This window comes from Bufo bufo, chromosome 7 (genome assembly GCF_905171765.1).
Source record: "Bufo bufo chromosome 7, aBufBuf1.1, whole genome shotgun sequence".
Lineage (NCBI taxonomy): Eukaryota > Metazoa > Chordata > Amphibia > Anura > Bufonidae > Bufo > Bufo bufo.
In genome coordinates, this window is record NC_053395.1 from 217,020,000 (window position 1) to 217,035,740 (window position 15,741).

General features: G+C 45.3%; 1 protein-coding gene across 14 annotated transcripts in view; it reads right to left on the reverse strand.

The window, feature by feature from the left end:
• Positions 1–15,741, reverse strand: part of RAB3GAP1 (RAB3 GTPase activating protein catalytic subunit 1) — a 103,772-nt gene that overhangs the window by 75,144 nt on the left and 12,887 nt on the right. For all 14 annotated transcript variants that reach the window (XM_040440543.1, XM_040440542.1, XM_040440544.1 and 11 more), the window contains exon 6: positions 4,023–4,139. In XM_040440543.1, coding sequence (XP_040296477.1) covers positions 4,023–4,139 — 117 coding nt within the window. The remainder of the gene's footprint in view (positions 1–4,022; positions 4,140–15,741) is intronic.

A 15,741-nucleotide genomic window follows, 5' to 3' on the forward strand; every position in this document is an offset into this window, starting at 1 on the left:
TATGCTCCACTGGTATTGTCCTCCTTACATTTTTTAGGTGTGTGGACCTTTACAAGTACTCGAGTGCTCATGTCCTATACAGAAATATGGGATTGATGCAATTTCTCTCCAGCCAGGAGCTTTCCTGATTTTGAGCGGTCTTCCTGGAGGTTCCACCCTTACGAGTGAGTGTAACATCTGATAATCCAGAATACCTAATAATCTGCCACTTGTCAGGTGCCATAGATTGAATTCTACCATACATATGAAATTTGCAGAGAGAGGGAGAGTGATATTTACAACCACAGAACAGCGCTTCCAAAGAAACCATTCGTCTTCCTACCAGAATTCAAATCCACGTGGGCCGCATGAAGGGTTAATGAACGTGGTGGGAAGACCCTGTAGATTTGGGAGCTGGCAAAACTTAAATAAAGAAAGTAAAGTGATGCCTTGTCTGACACAGCCTTGTGACAACTCTGCACTGGAACTTTTCATACCATAAAATATGTGCATATTTAACTGGGACACGGAGCAGCCCTCGGGCGACAGCCATCCGCACCGCTCCCAGGGGGCTTCAAGGGGCTGTCGTAATAAAGACTAATGGATCCGGTTATTTATAGTCCCCGGGACCTGCAGTAAAATATTTAGTTCATCCACAAATCACTATCTGTGGTTATGTAGTACCAGCGAGAGGACAGCCACCCAGACAGGTGGAACATGCCGCCGACTAAATGCTATACATAGAGATCAGGTGCTCGCCCCCGCAAGGATGCACAGCTGCATGCTGGAGGCCTATAGTGATGACTAGAGCACCTGGGAGAGCATGCTGGGAGTTGTAGTTACTAGGCAGTAGCAGGCGTCTGGTCTACAGACATGCTGTGAAGACTTGCAAAGGCTACTTTCACACTTGCGGCAGAGTGATCCGGCAGGCAGTTCCGTCGCCGGCAAAACATATGCCAACTGATGGCATTACTAAGACGGATCAGGATCCTGATCAGCCAAAAAAATGCATTGAAATGCCGGATCCCTCTTTCTGGTGTCATCCGGCAAAACGGATCCGGCATTTTTTTTTTCACCTTTTTTATCGGTCTGCGCAGATTCGGCATTCCGGTATTTTGAATGCTGGATCCGGCACTAATACATTCCTATTCCGGATCTGGCATTCAGGCAAGTCTTCAGGTTTTTTTGCCGGAGATAAAACCGTAGCATGCTGCGGTTTTCTGTTTTGCCTGATCAGTCAAAACGACTGAACTGAAGACATCCTGATGCATCCTGAACGGATTACTCTCCATTCAGAATGCATGGGGATATACCTGATCAGTCCTTTACCGGCATTGAGCCCTTTTGACGGAACTCAGTGCCGGAAAAGAAAAACGCAAGTGTGAAAGTACTTTGGTTTAAAGTGAATGTCCACCTTTTAACCCCTTGTCACTTTCAGGTGTAATATTATGAACAGTTCTAAACAAATCTTTACAAATTTTCTGATACAAAGCTCCAAACCCCCTACATAGACTTATCAAGCTCGCCTGTTTTTAGGAGTAAAATTACACAGACGTATTCGCTCCTGTTTCCTAGTATTTATAAAAAGTCACAGACTCGGCGTATTGCTATTAGTCTGACCCCTGGGGGTTCTTTATCAGTACGAGAGGTTCATATTCACTAAGGGTCCATTCACACGTCCGCAAAATGGGTCCGCATCCGTTCCGCAATTTGAACAGGTGCGGACCCATTCATTTTCAATAGGGCCGGAGATGTGCCGTCCGCATCTGCATTTGCGGATCCGCACTTCCGGATCAGCAAAAAAATAGAACATGCCCTACTCTTGTCCACAATTGCGAACAAGAAAAGGCATTTTCTATGAGAGTGCCGGCGATGTGCGGTCTGCAAAATGCACATTGCCGGTGTCCGTGTTTTGCGGATCCACAAAACACATACAGAATGGACCCCAAGACTGCTGTGCGCAAACAAGAAAACAGGCGCACGTCTACACGAAAGTGCGTCTTTTAAGGCAAACTTTTGTGCAACTCACCACTTCAAACAGATGACGAAAAGTATGCCAGCCCTGGAGTGGAGTAGAAATTAGACTGTTTTTGTGACTAAATCAGGCGCAGCTACATAAAAAGGTCAGAAAATAGGCGCAAAAGTTAGAAAACTTTTGAATTAGACAAAAAAATCAAAATAGGCGAATAAGGTGCACGTGCCTCCTAAACAGGCACATTTTCAGTAGTAAATGAGACTAAAAAAATAACACAGTCTAATGGCTCATGCACACGAACATATTTTTCTTCCACTTCCATTCTTTTACAGGTCCGTATACGGAACTATTCATCTCAATGGGGCTTGAAAAAAAGTGAAATAACTCTGCGTGCATTCCGTTTCCATACGTCTGCATGTCAGCTCCGCAAAACCCCAAAAAATAGAACATGTCCTATTCATGTCCATTTTGCGGACTACAATGGATCTGTAAAAAAACGGATGCACCATGGACGTCACATGGATATCATTAGTTTTTTGTTTTTTTTGCAGTCCACAAAATACATACAGTCGTGTGTGTGAGCTCTAAAACAGCACTTCTACACCTAAAAACAGGCGCAGACACTATAGTAAATGTGCCTGATAAAGTTAAAGAGGATCTGTCATCGCTCCTGACTTGTCCGTTTTAGTAACTTCTTGCCCCCCCCCCCCCCCATGTAATAACAACTCTGGGGCATCTCTGCTTATGACTCTATTATTCCTGCTAGAAGTCTATTAATGACTTGCCATCAGTCTGTAATAAAAGTCCATATGGGTGTTACCTTTAGGGGTGTGTCCCTGCACAGTCTGACACTGGCAGCACTGATTGGATAATGGGACTGTGTAGGGACACCTCCACCCCAAATAGTAACACCCAGATGGACATTCATCGCTGCCTGAAACCACCACCAGGGGAGCACTTACACTTTTACTTAACCAGTATGCAGTCAGCTCCCCCTAGTGATGGCTGCAGGCAGACAGCATGTTAACATTGCACTCTATGTGTATGGAGGGGATTTGGAGCTCTGTATCAGAAAACTGAGCTTTGATGGCTAAAAATTCTAATATATATATATATATATATATATATATATATATTATATTAAGAAATCAATCAGCACATAATATTGGACCTATTTGGACTGAGAGGAAGACAATAACACCCAAGGAATGTTCACTTTGAGTGTCCAGTACACATTTAGTCATAAGTAAGGATGTGTTCACATCACACTTTATAATGTCCGTTTAGCATAGACTCTCGGCATATATGCGAAGCATATCCATAGGGATGTTTTAGCCTAAAAGAGAGAGCCATTTTGGCTTCCGGCATGCCAGTATATCATAAGAAAAGTGTGGAATGGTATACAGGACTGTACTATTCCATACAACTATATACAGTACATGTGCAGTATACGTGGTTTTAGACATGGGAGTCTATGGGTGACGGATGTCCCTGTATGGTATCAGCCTCTATTGGTGGCATACGTTGTAAGCTTTTCCCAGTGTATATGTCAAATGGAGGCCATTAAGTGACGTCAATGGGGCATGCGCCATCCCCCTAAAGTCAAATCAGTAGCCACTATCTTTGCCTGACTGGTCTCTCATCAGGTGCGGCTCTATCCCTCCCTCATGCTTTACACTGCAGCTTAGCTAAAGATGATCCTTTGATGATCACACCATCGCTCTATATTTCCATTGTTCTTCTCCATTAGACGATCAGAACAATGCAAATAACGGAAGTGCCAGATAGGGGACGTAATAGTGACGAATGGGGCTGAACATTCAATGGAGCGACTACAATGGAGTCCATTCAGGATCTTGTTTTTTTGCCAACATGCAGGACTTTTTTGTCCTCTCTTTTTAACGGAATGTGCGATGCCCACAGAGCAGATGTGAACAAGCCCTAAGCCGGGTGTTACAGTCTGTGAATGGACCTGTATCTAGTATAACTCAAAGCAGCCGGCCATCCATGGGTGGATGTGTGAGCGGCTGCCAGGAGGCTTATTAATGGGACTTGCATTAGTACTCACCAGCCAGTATTTCCGAGAGCAATAGACACAGAGCTGAGGAGCAGATTGCACTTGGATTCGCTGATAACGGCATCATTAGCAGCTGGAGAAATGACTACAAACTCACGCAGGCCGTACCTGGAAAAGATGCATAATACTAATTAACGACAGAGTCGGTGTCATTCTGCCTCTGGGGCAGCATCGCAGCGTCAGGCTCATTAATCACACTGGCCCAATTCCTCCAGATTAGATCATTACAGCATTGGATTTCATGAATAGTCATTCCTGGGCTTTCTCGCGGCCGCTGTGATCTCATGTGGAAAGTATTGGGTTAGGGTTAACAATCACATATATGTTACATGGATCACCTATAACAGTTTACGGCCGGAGTCATAATGTCGGACGTGTTATGTAAAAAGATCAATGAATAATTGTGAACAGTGTTCCCTCTGAGCTGCGTGGGTGCGTGGCCGTGCAGCAATTATTGTGCCCCCGCTCAGAAGTTTATAATGTCCGCTCAGCGCACCGCTCACCCTGGTAACTGGTATTTTCTTTTGTACCAGCAATGATAATTGCTGGTACTCTCTGGCCTGCGCTATCTGGCCAGATCACACAGTGGGCCGCCCGAGTCAGCGCCATGAAGAAAGCTGTCTATTTGCATATCTGTCCGGACTCGCTCAGGAGGACCGCAGGGCTGCAGCATTACACATCAGCAGGCACGCTGAGCCAATGAGGAGCCGGCTCTACATGTGAGCCTGCTGACGTTGATTGATGCTGCCCAACGGTCCGCACTCGGAGGGAGCAAGCAGAGGTAAGGAAGAAAAAAACTCTCTGCATGCTATCAGCGGTGCTCCCCCTCCTCCTCCGTGCCTCCTGACTGCTCCTCTCCTGCAACCTCCAAGTAGAAAGATAAGTGACCAATCTGTGTTTGTTATGTGTGTGAATATATATATATATATATATATATATATATATATATATATATATATATATATATATATATATATACATACACACACACAGTACAGACCAAAAGCTTGGACACACCTTCTCATTCAAAGAGATTTCTTTATTTTCATGACTATGAAGGCATCAAAACTATGAATTAACACATGTGGAATTATATACATAACAAACAAGTGTGAAACAACTGAAAATATGTCATATTCTAGGTTCTTCAAAGTAGCCACCTTTTGCTTTGATTACTGCTTTGCACACTCTTGGCATTCTCTTGATGAGCTTCAAGAGGTAGTCCCCTGAAATGGTCTTCCAACAGTCTTGAAGGAGTTCCCAGAGATGCTTAGCACTTGTTGGCCCTTTTGCCTTCACTCTGCGGTCCAGCTCACCCCAAACATCTCGATTGGGTTCAGGTCCGGTGACTGTGGAGGCCAGGTCATCTTGCGCAGCACCCCATCACTCTCCTTCATGGTCAAATAGCCCTTACTTTCAAAGTTTTCCCAATTTTTCGGCTGACTGACTGACCTTCATTTCTTAAAGTAATGATGGCCACTCGTTTTTCTTTACTTAGCTGCTTTTTTCTTGCCATAATACAAATTCTAACAGTCTATTCAGTAGGACTATCAGCTGTGTATCCACCTGACTTCTCAACGCAACTGATGGTCCCAACCCCATTTATAAGGCAAGAAATCCCACTTATTAAACCTGACAGGGCACACCTGTGAAGTGAAGACCATTTCAGGGGACTACCTCTTGAAGCTCATCAAGAGAATGCCAAGAGTGTGCAAAGCAGCAATCAAAGCAAAAGGTGGCCACTTTGAAGAACCTAGAATATGACATATTTTCAGTTGTTTCAAACTTGTTTGTTATGTATATATTTCCACATGTGTTAATTCATAGTTTTGATGCCTTCAGTGTGAATCTACAACTTTCATAGTCATGAAAATAAAGAAAACTCTTTGAATGAGAAGGTGTGTCCAAACTTTTGGTCTGTACTGTATATATATATATATATATATATATATATCCAGAAAATGGCAGGGCAGCACTCCTTGCTTCAAGTAGTTCAGGTGCCAGCGTTTTCCCCTTGGTCCTGGGGTCCAAACACAATCCAAATAAATGTAACGCAGCACTCCTTGAGTAAAAAGTGAAAAATTAGATATTTGGCTTGATAATGGCTCTGTGAGAGAGCTGAAACGTTGCCTGTATCAACATGTGTTGAATAAATATCCAATTTTTCACTTTTTACTCAAGGAGTGCTGCGTTACATTTATTTGGATTTTATATATATATATATATATATATATATATCTCTCTATATGCATGTGTGTTTATATGTGCATGTATATATGTGTCTATATATATCTATGTATGGTTGTGTATGTATGTGTCTATATTTATCTGTGCATGCATGTGTGTGTATATGGATTATATATATACACACACGTGTGTCTATGTATCTGTATGAATGTGTATATATATATATATATATATATATATATATATATATGTGTGTCTATATATATCTATGTATGCATTTATGTCTATATCTATGTATGCCTGTGTGTGTATATATGTAAAATGTGTGTCTTTAGGTGTATAGGTACCTATTGCCAGTCAGTACCTATTGTCAGTATGCAGTAAAAGATCAGAGCCTGGCTGGAGTGTGGCAAATCCTAGCTCTGCGTGTGTGTCCCTGAGTGTGTGTGTCCCTGAGTGTGTGTGTCCCTGAGTGTGTGTCACCATGCCCACAGTGTTCCTATGTCTCGACGCAGCTGCATCAGGACGTTCTGTGCGGGGCAAGAAGAAGGAAGAGGAGGCAGCGCCACCAGCATGGAGTCCCGTGGGAGAGGCACAGGGAGACACACTAAGGGCTCATTCAGACGACCGTATGCTGTCCGCAAAAATACTGAATGCTATCCGTTTTTTTGCGGATCCGCAAAAAAAATGAAACATGTCCTATACTTGTCCGTGAAAATCAGGACATGGCCCCATTGAAGTCTATGGGTCCGCAAAAATACTGAATGCTATCCGTTTTTTTGCAGATCCGTTTTTTTGCGGATCCGCAAAAAAACGGATAGCATTCAGTATTTTTGCGGACAGCATACGGCCGTCTGAATGAGCCCTAAGGACGTAGGTAACACCACCACATGATCTAGACCAGTGTTATCTGTGGTTTTACATAGGACTGCAGATAACACTACCACATTATCAGCACTAGTGTTATCTGTGGTTTTACATGGGACTGCAGGTAACACAACTACATTTTCGGTAATAAGAGAGCCATCACTGTGTTATCTGTGCTGTTACATAGAACTGCAGGGGACATCTACTATATTATCTGTATTCAGAGATTTATCACTGTGTTACCTGTGGTGTTACATAGGACTGCAAAGTATATCAACAACATTATCTGTACTTGTACCGCCCCAAATCTGTCAGGACAGTCTCAGAGTTCGGTGGCTGTCCTGCCTTCCTGGGAGGGCTGTGGCATGTCTTTCTCTTACCCGTCTCTGCATTTTTAGGATGCAGAGACAGTTGAGTGCAATGGTTCTGTCATGTGTGTTCTATTCACCAGGGAAACAGGACAAGTTTTATTTTTTATTTTATCAACAATTCAGGGGCCGGCACTACTGTGAGGGGCCACTAAGGGAGGCGTTCTACTTTAAAGGGGAATTCAGTTTTGTTGGCCCCAAAGGGGACTGGGTGGAATTGGGACCTGTATAGACAGACATTAAAGGGGTTCTGCAGTTTGTTTGAACTGATGATCTATCCTCTGGATAGATCATCAGCATCTGATCGGCGGGGGTCCGACACCCAGGACCCCCGCCGATCAGCTGTTTGAGTGAATAGAGCTTAGCCGAGCCCAGGTCAGTTGATACCAGTCGTGACGTCACTGGGCCTGTGGTAAACAGTGAGAAGGCCGCGGCGTTCCTGGAGCGCCACTACATTCTCAAACAGCTGATCAGCGGGGGTCCCGGGTGTCGGACCCTCGCCGATCAGATGCGGATGATCTATCCAGAGGATAGATCATCAGTTTAAACAAACTGCAGAAACCCTTTAAGCAGGGTTAGAGGCATGGCTGCTGCTGATCATGGCCTTCTTTGGGCTTTTTAACAATTTAAAGCTATGACCATCTACTAGATTATCTGTACTCAGAGAGCTATCACTGTGTTATCTGTGGTGTTACATAGGACTGCAGGAGACATTTACTACATTATATGTACTCAGAGAGCTATCACTGTGTTATCTGTGGTGTTACATAGGACTGCAGGAGACATTTACTACATTATATGTACTCAGAGAGCTATCACTGCGTTATCTGTGGTGTTACATAGGACTGCAGGAGACATTTACTACATTATATGTACTCAGAGAGCTATCACTGCGTTATCTGTGGTGTTACATAGGACTGCAGGTGACATTTACTACATTATATGTACTCAGAGAGCTATCACTGCGTTATCTGTGGTGTTACATAGGACTGCAGGTGACATTTACTACATTATATGTACTCAGAGAGCTATCACTGCGTTATCTGTGGTGTTACATAGGACTGCAGGTGACATTTACTACATTATCTGTACTCAGAGAGCTATCACTGTGTTATCTGTGGTGTTACATAGGACTGCAGGAGACATTTACTACATTATATGTACTCAGAGAGCTATCACTGCGTTATCTGTGGTGTTACATAGGACTGCAGGTGACATTTACTACATTATATGTACTCAGAGAGCTATCACTGCGTTATCTGTGGTGTTACATAGGACTGCAGGTGACATTTACTACATTATATGTACTCAGAGAGCTATCACTGCGTTATCTGTGGTGTTACATAGGACTGCAGGTGACATTTACTACATTATCTGTACTCAGAGAGCTATCACTGCGTTATCTGTGGTGTTACATAGGACTGCAGGTGACATTTACTACATTATCTGTACTCAGAGAGCTATCACTGTGTTATCTGTGGAGTTACATAGGACTGCAGGTGACATTTACTACATTATATGTACTCAGAGAGCTATCACTGCGTTATCTGTGGTGTTACATAGGACTGCAGGTGACATTTACTACATTATCTGTACTCAGAGAGCTATCACTGTGTTATCTGTGGAGTTACATAGGACTGCAGATAAAACTTTTACGGCTTATCCACAGGAGTCCCATAGATTCAGATACCACAGGTCCCATTCTCCCATAGAGGTAAATGGAAGGAGCCACGCATGTTGAGCCACCTCTCCATACACTGCCATAGGAGTCAGCATCTGTCGCACTTTTATTGTAAATCCACAGAAACATTAGATGAGAATTCCCCTTTAAATGATGGTCACACGGTATTGCAGGTTACCCCGTGGTTACTACATAGGAATGCACCGCTAGTAAGAGATCGCCCACCCTTCGCGATGTATCGCCCACCTACCTAACAGCAGAAGCTTAGGGGAACACTGATTGTGAAGGAGGGGGTTATACTTCTGTCCAAGGGTCTTCCTTGGCACGTTTTTGTCAGGAGGCTGGTTTTGGGGATGTTTAGGGCATGGGGGGGGGGGGGGGAGAGTATTCTCATGTATAAGTAAATCTGGTAAATCTAGGTCTAGGATAGATCTTGCCCTAATGAATAAAAAATATAGGAGTTATGTAAAACGGATGAAATATAAGACAAGGTCTCTTTCGGACCATGTGCCTTTGTCCCTTGAACTTTGTCTGGCTTATGATAGGAATACAGGGAGACCCCCATTTAGATGAAATCCCTATTGGTAGTCAGTAATGGAGAATCATGAAAGAATACAACAGGCGATCGACCGCTTCTATAATTCAGGATTCTTAGTCTGCAATATTTCTCATCTGAGGAAGGGGTATGGTATCAGTGAGAAAAGCGTAATAGAGCTGGCGGCATCAGCTACACAATCCTTCTAGAGGAAGAAAATAGGAAAGTTATGCAGAAGACTACTCAAGCCTATTCTGATTGTTTGCTGGCTATTCTTTAAGGGTCAAAGATATTTTACAAAGTCAGAGCGTCCTGGAAAACCGCTATCCATAGTGATTTGTAATCAAGACCAAAAAAATAAAGTATAGATAATATTTGTTTAACTAATGGTAAAGTAGTTAATGGACAGGATCTTATAGAGAGTTATATAAAGCAGACAGTAATATTACGGGTGAAATGACGGATTCCTATTTGGACGCCGTCTCATTTCCAGTTATTGCTGTCGCTCAAAAGGAAGCACTTGAGGTGGTCTTTTCCATGCAGGATTTGGAAGGGGCAATTAAAGCATGTTCCGGTAATTCCTCCCCCCGGTTCAGACGGATTCCCATATGAATTTTATCGAAAATATTAGGGAAGCTATTCTTCCTAGGCTTTTGAGGGTTTTCGCTGAATCGTTGGAGGATGGGAATTTACCAGAATCAATGACAGAAGCGGGAATGATATCAATTCCAAAAAAAGGTAAGGATCCCTCAGATTTGGGATCATATAGACCAGCGGTTCTCAACCTAGGGGTCGCGACCCCTTTGGGGGTCGATCGGCCCTTTCCGGGGGGTCGCCTGAGGCTTCCTATTGTGGGTCCAGGCCCGTCGCTTACAGGCAGGCAAAACAAGCAATTGCTTGGGGCCCCGAGCTGGCCCGGGGCCAAGCAGAGACTGTGCTTGTTTTGCAGCTGAGTAACTCAGAAGATCCGATGGTATATTCTAACCCCCAGGCGTTTCCATGGTGACAGGGACGCTTGCCTGGGGGTTAGAATATACAGGGCCACGCCGCTCACAGCAGTATATTTATAAACTAATCAGTAACTACTTTAACTTTAATCATTGCTCATTGCTGAGCTCTTTACTTGGATTATAATTTATTTGGATATGGGATATCTTACTTTGTCTTAGCTCCGGTACTAGCAGGCAGTGCGGGGGGCGGCGCTCACTCACTGACGTCACGCGTCTGCTCATCCCACTAGGCGGCGCAGGCGCGTGACGTCAGTGAGTGAGCGCCGCCCCCCGCACTGCCTGCTATTACCGGAGCTAAGACAAAGTAAGATATCCCATATCCAAATAAATTATAATCCAAGTAAAGAGCTCAGCAATGAGCAATGATTAAAGTTAAAGTAGTTACTGATTAGTTTATAAATATACTGCTGTGAGCGTCGGGGAGGGAGATCTGTGAATGGCACTGTAGGGGGATCTGTGGATGGCAGTGCCATCCACAGATCCCCCTACAGTGCCATCCACAGATCCCCCCTCCCCTAAACAGTGCCATCCACAGATCTCCCCCCTAAACAGTGCCATCCACAGATCCCCCTACAGTGCCATCCACAGATCCCCCCTCCCCTAAACAGTGCCATCCACAGATCCCCCCCTAAACAGTGCCATCCACAGATCCCCCCCTAAACAGTGCCATCCACAGATCCCCCCTCCCCTAAACAGTGACATCATGGCACTGTTTAGGGGAGGGGGGATCTGTGGATGGCACTGTTTAGAGGGATCTGTGGATGGCACTGTTTAGGGGGGATCTGTGGATGGCACTGTTAAGGGGGGATCTGTGGATGGCACTGTTTAGGGGGGATCTGTGGATGGCACTGTTTAGGGGGGATCTGTGGATGGCACTGTTTAGGGGGGATCTGTGGATGGCACTGTTTAGGGGGGATCTGTGGATGGCACTGTTTAGGGGGGATCTGTGGATGGCACTGTTTAGGGGGGATCTGTGGATGGCACTGTTTAGGGGGGATCTGTGGATGGCACTGTTTAGGGGGGATCTGTGGATGGCACTGTTTAGGGGGGATCTGTGGATGGCACTGTTTAGGGGGGATCTGTGGATGGCACTGTTTAGGGGGGATCTGTGGATGGCACTGTTTAGGGGGGATCTGTGGATGGCACTGTTTAGGAGGGATCTGTGGATGGCACTGTTTAGGGGGGATCTGTGAATGGCACTGTTTAGGGGGGATCTGTGAATGGCACTGTTTAGGGGGGATCTGTGAATGGCACTGTTTAGGGGGGATCTGTGGATGGCACTGTTTAGGGGGGATCTGTGGATGGCACTGTTTAGGGGGGATCTGTGGATGGCACTGTTTAGGGGGGATCTGTGGATGGCACTGTTTAGGGGGGATCTGTGGATGGCACTGTTTAGGGGGGATCTGTGGATGGCACTGTTTAGGGGGGATCTGTGGATGGCACTGTTTAGGGGGGATCTGTGGATGGCACTGTTTAGGGGGGATCTGTGGATGGCACTGTTTAGGGGGGAGATCTGTGGATGGCACTGTTTAGGGGAGGGGGATCTGTGGATGGCACTGTTTAGGGGGGAGATCTGTGGATGGCACTGTTTAGGGGAGGGGGATCTGTGGATGGCACTGTTTAGGGGGGATCTGTGGATGGCACTGTTTAGGGGGGAGATCTGTGGATGGCACTGTTTAGGGGAGGGGGATCTGTGGATGGCACCGTTTAGGGGAGGGGGATCTGTGGATGGCACTGTTTAGGGGAGGGGAGATCTGTGGATGGCACTGTTTAGGGGAGGGGGGGGGATCTGTGGATGGCACTGTTTAGGGGGGGATCTGTGGATGGCACTATTTAGGGGGGGATCTGTAGATGGCACTGTTTAGGGGAGGAGATCTGTGGATGGCACTGTTTAGGGGGGGAAATCTGTGGATGTCTTTGCGATTAATTACTCTGCTTTAATTATGTTCAATTTGTAGCAATAAAAATACATCCTGCATATCAGATATTTACATTACAATTCATAACAGTAGCAAAATTTGTTATGACGTAGCAAGGAAAAAAATGTAATGGTTGGGGGTCACCACAACATGAGGAACTGTATTAAGGGGTCACGGCTTTAGAAAGGTTGAGAACCACTGATATAGACCCATATCATTATTAAATACAGATGTGAAGCTTCTCTCATGAATTCTGGCTACAAGGCTTTCCAAGGTCAGAATGGCTTTACTCCAAATAAGGCTAGTTTCACACTAGCAGCACGGACCTCCGACAGGCTGTTCCGTCCTGCCGCTAGTTCGCGTGTGCCCCCGGATTGCCGCTCCGTCCCCTTTGACTATAATGGGGGCGGAGTTCCAGCATGGCAGCGCACGGCGAGAGGCAGCCGGACTAAAAGTACTGCACGTCGGAGATTTAGTCCGGCTGCCTCTCGCCGTGCGCTGCCGCCGGAACTCCGCCCCCATTACAGTCAATGGGGACGGAGCGGCAATCCGGGGGCACACGCGAACTAGCGGCAGGACGGATCCGACAGGCTGTTCACCCGCCGGAACAGCCTGCCGGACTCCACTGCCGCTAATGTGAAAGTACCCTTAGGGTACTCATTACATTCAGTCTCCTGGGGGGGGGGGGGGGGGAGTCTCTCGCTCTATCCTGTCATTAGACGCCTCTAAGGCCTTTGACAGGGTGGAGTGGAGATTACTCTGGAAGGTCTTGGCTAGGATGGGTTTTGGAGATAGATTCATTGATAAGATTCAACTATTATATAGATCTCCATCGGCGAGGCTAAACGCTAATGGGATTTTGACAACTAGCTTTGACTTGAATAGGGGCGCTCGGCAGGGCTGCCCACTATCTCCATTGCTATTTGACATTTAGGTCGAGCCTTTGGCCGTTAGACAAAATGATAAATTCAAAGGGTTTGGACTATTAGGGATGGAAGATCGTATTTCCCTATACGCGGATGATGTCTGGCTTTTTATAGATTATACAGAAACAACTCTCCCAACAGTCATCCGAATGGTTAACTCCTTCGGCTGGGTTTCTGGATTAGATATATATTATATATTATGCCATTGGACTCTGTACCCCTCAATGAGGCTCGGCTGACTAAGGCCTCATGCACACAACCGTTGTGTGTTTTGCGGTCTGCAAATTGCGGATCTGCAAAACACGGATGGCGTCAGTGTACGTTCCGCAATTTGCGGAATGGCACGGACAGCCATTGATATAACTGCCTATTCTTGTCCGTAAAACGGACAAAAATAGGACAGGTTATATATTTTTTGCGGACCACGGAACGGAGCAACGGATGCGGACAGCACACGGAGTGCTGTCCGCATCTTTTGCGGCCCCATTGAAGTGAATGGGTCCGCATTTTTGCGGCTCGGATGCGGACCAAAACAACGTTTGTGTACATGAGGCCTAAGTTGAATGTTTCAGACACCTTTCATTACTTGGATATGATTATATCCCCCAGGATTGAAGATTTTTTACAGCTTAACTTGATTCCACTGATAGCGAAATTAGGGTCACAAATTGGGATATGGCTGCGACTTGCTTTATCTAGAGCTGATCGAGTATCCCTGGTTAAGATGGCGATTCTACCCCAACTCCTTTATATTCTTATGAATTAACCCATATGGATAGAGGATACATTTTTTTAACTTATGGAGAGAATCATGAATGATTTATTGTGGGGAAGGAAGCGAGTAAGGCTCAAGATGGAATATTTGTATAAACCCTTGGAGCAGGGGGGTTTAAATCTCCCCTACTTCAAGGGATACTTTATTGCCGGCCAGTTATGGTTGTGTCGGGAATGGCAGAAAAGTGCGTTCCTATCGACCCTGGTGAGGAAATCTCCGTATAATAATATATTTACTCTTTTAGAATCTGGACAATTGATCAATCGGGAGCAGGATTATAGAAAAATACTATAATATTAAATTCTGATTTTGTACTAAAATTTGAATTGTAATTGTTTTACCTTAATAAAGATATTATAAAAAAAAAAAAGTATCCCAGGAGTGAGCGGTTGCTTATAATCCCTGCCAGCCTATCATTTCAATGGACTGATGAAAACTACACTAAACACTGCCACCTACAGGTCAGTGGAATATAAAAGCACCCAATACTGCAAATCACTAGGCTAGAGCTATACAGCAACTTTAAAGGGTTTTCCAGAAGTAAAATACATTAACCTATGCTAAGAATGGTGCGGTGGGGATTCCGACTCCTGGCATCCCCACAGATCAGCAGTTTGAAGAGAGTGCTGCAGCCTCTTAATATGATAGTGACGTCATGGTCATTGGCCATATGGCCTTTGTGCAGCTCAGTCACATTCAAGTGAAAGACCCTGGGCTGCAATACCAAGCACAGCCACTATAAACGTATGGCGCTGTTTGTGGTATACTGTGAGAAGACCAGTGAGCGCTGGGGCCTCTTTTCAACAGCTGCTCGACAGGGGTGTCGGGAGTCGGACCCCCACCAAAGTCATTGAAAACCCCTTTAAATACTCACTGCCTGCAGCCACCACTATGGGGAGCTCACTGGTAGACCTATGACCTATCCTGAGGACAGATCATCAATATTGTATTCCTGGAAAACCCCTTTAAGCTCTTAACTCAGCTTCTCTTCAGCGGTCCCAGAGAGTTGAACTGAGTGGCAGACCACCAGTCCATTCACTCTGGGACCTTATTCTTGTGATCGGTGGGGTCCTGTGGATAGGGGGTCCTGCAGTCGGACCCCCAGTGATCATAGGTGTGGAGTGAGGTTTGTCAGAAAGTCCCTTTAACACCCAGTACATAAGTCCAGGCAGTGCGGTAACAGACAGCGATGGAAGGGCAGTTATCAGACCCATCTCAGAATACACATTATTAGTGCAAATAGTCTTTCTGTAACGAGGAGACGAGCCAACAACTGTCAAGTGCCGCATTAATGAGACGTAATTTAACAGATGACCTGCCGCTTGTATCCAGGCTCAATCATACTGTGTGGCCGCAGGCAGCGGTAACGGATCGCCTCAGGTAGTTTTAGATTTAGCGTAGAGGTGAGATGTCAGTATGTTATAGAAATGAGGCATATGGAA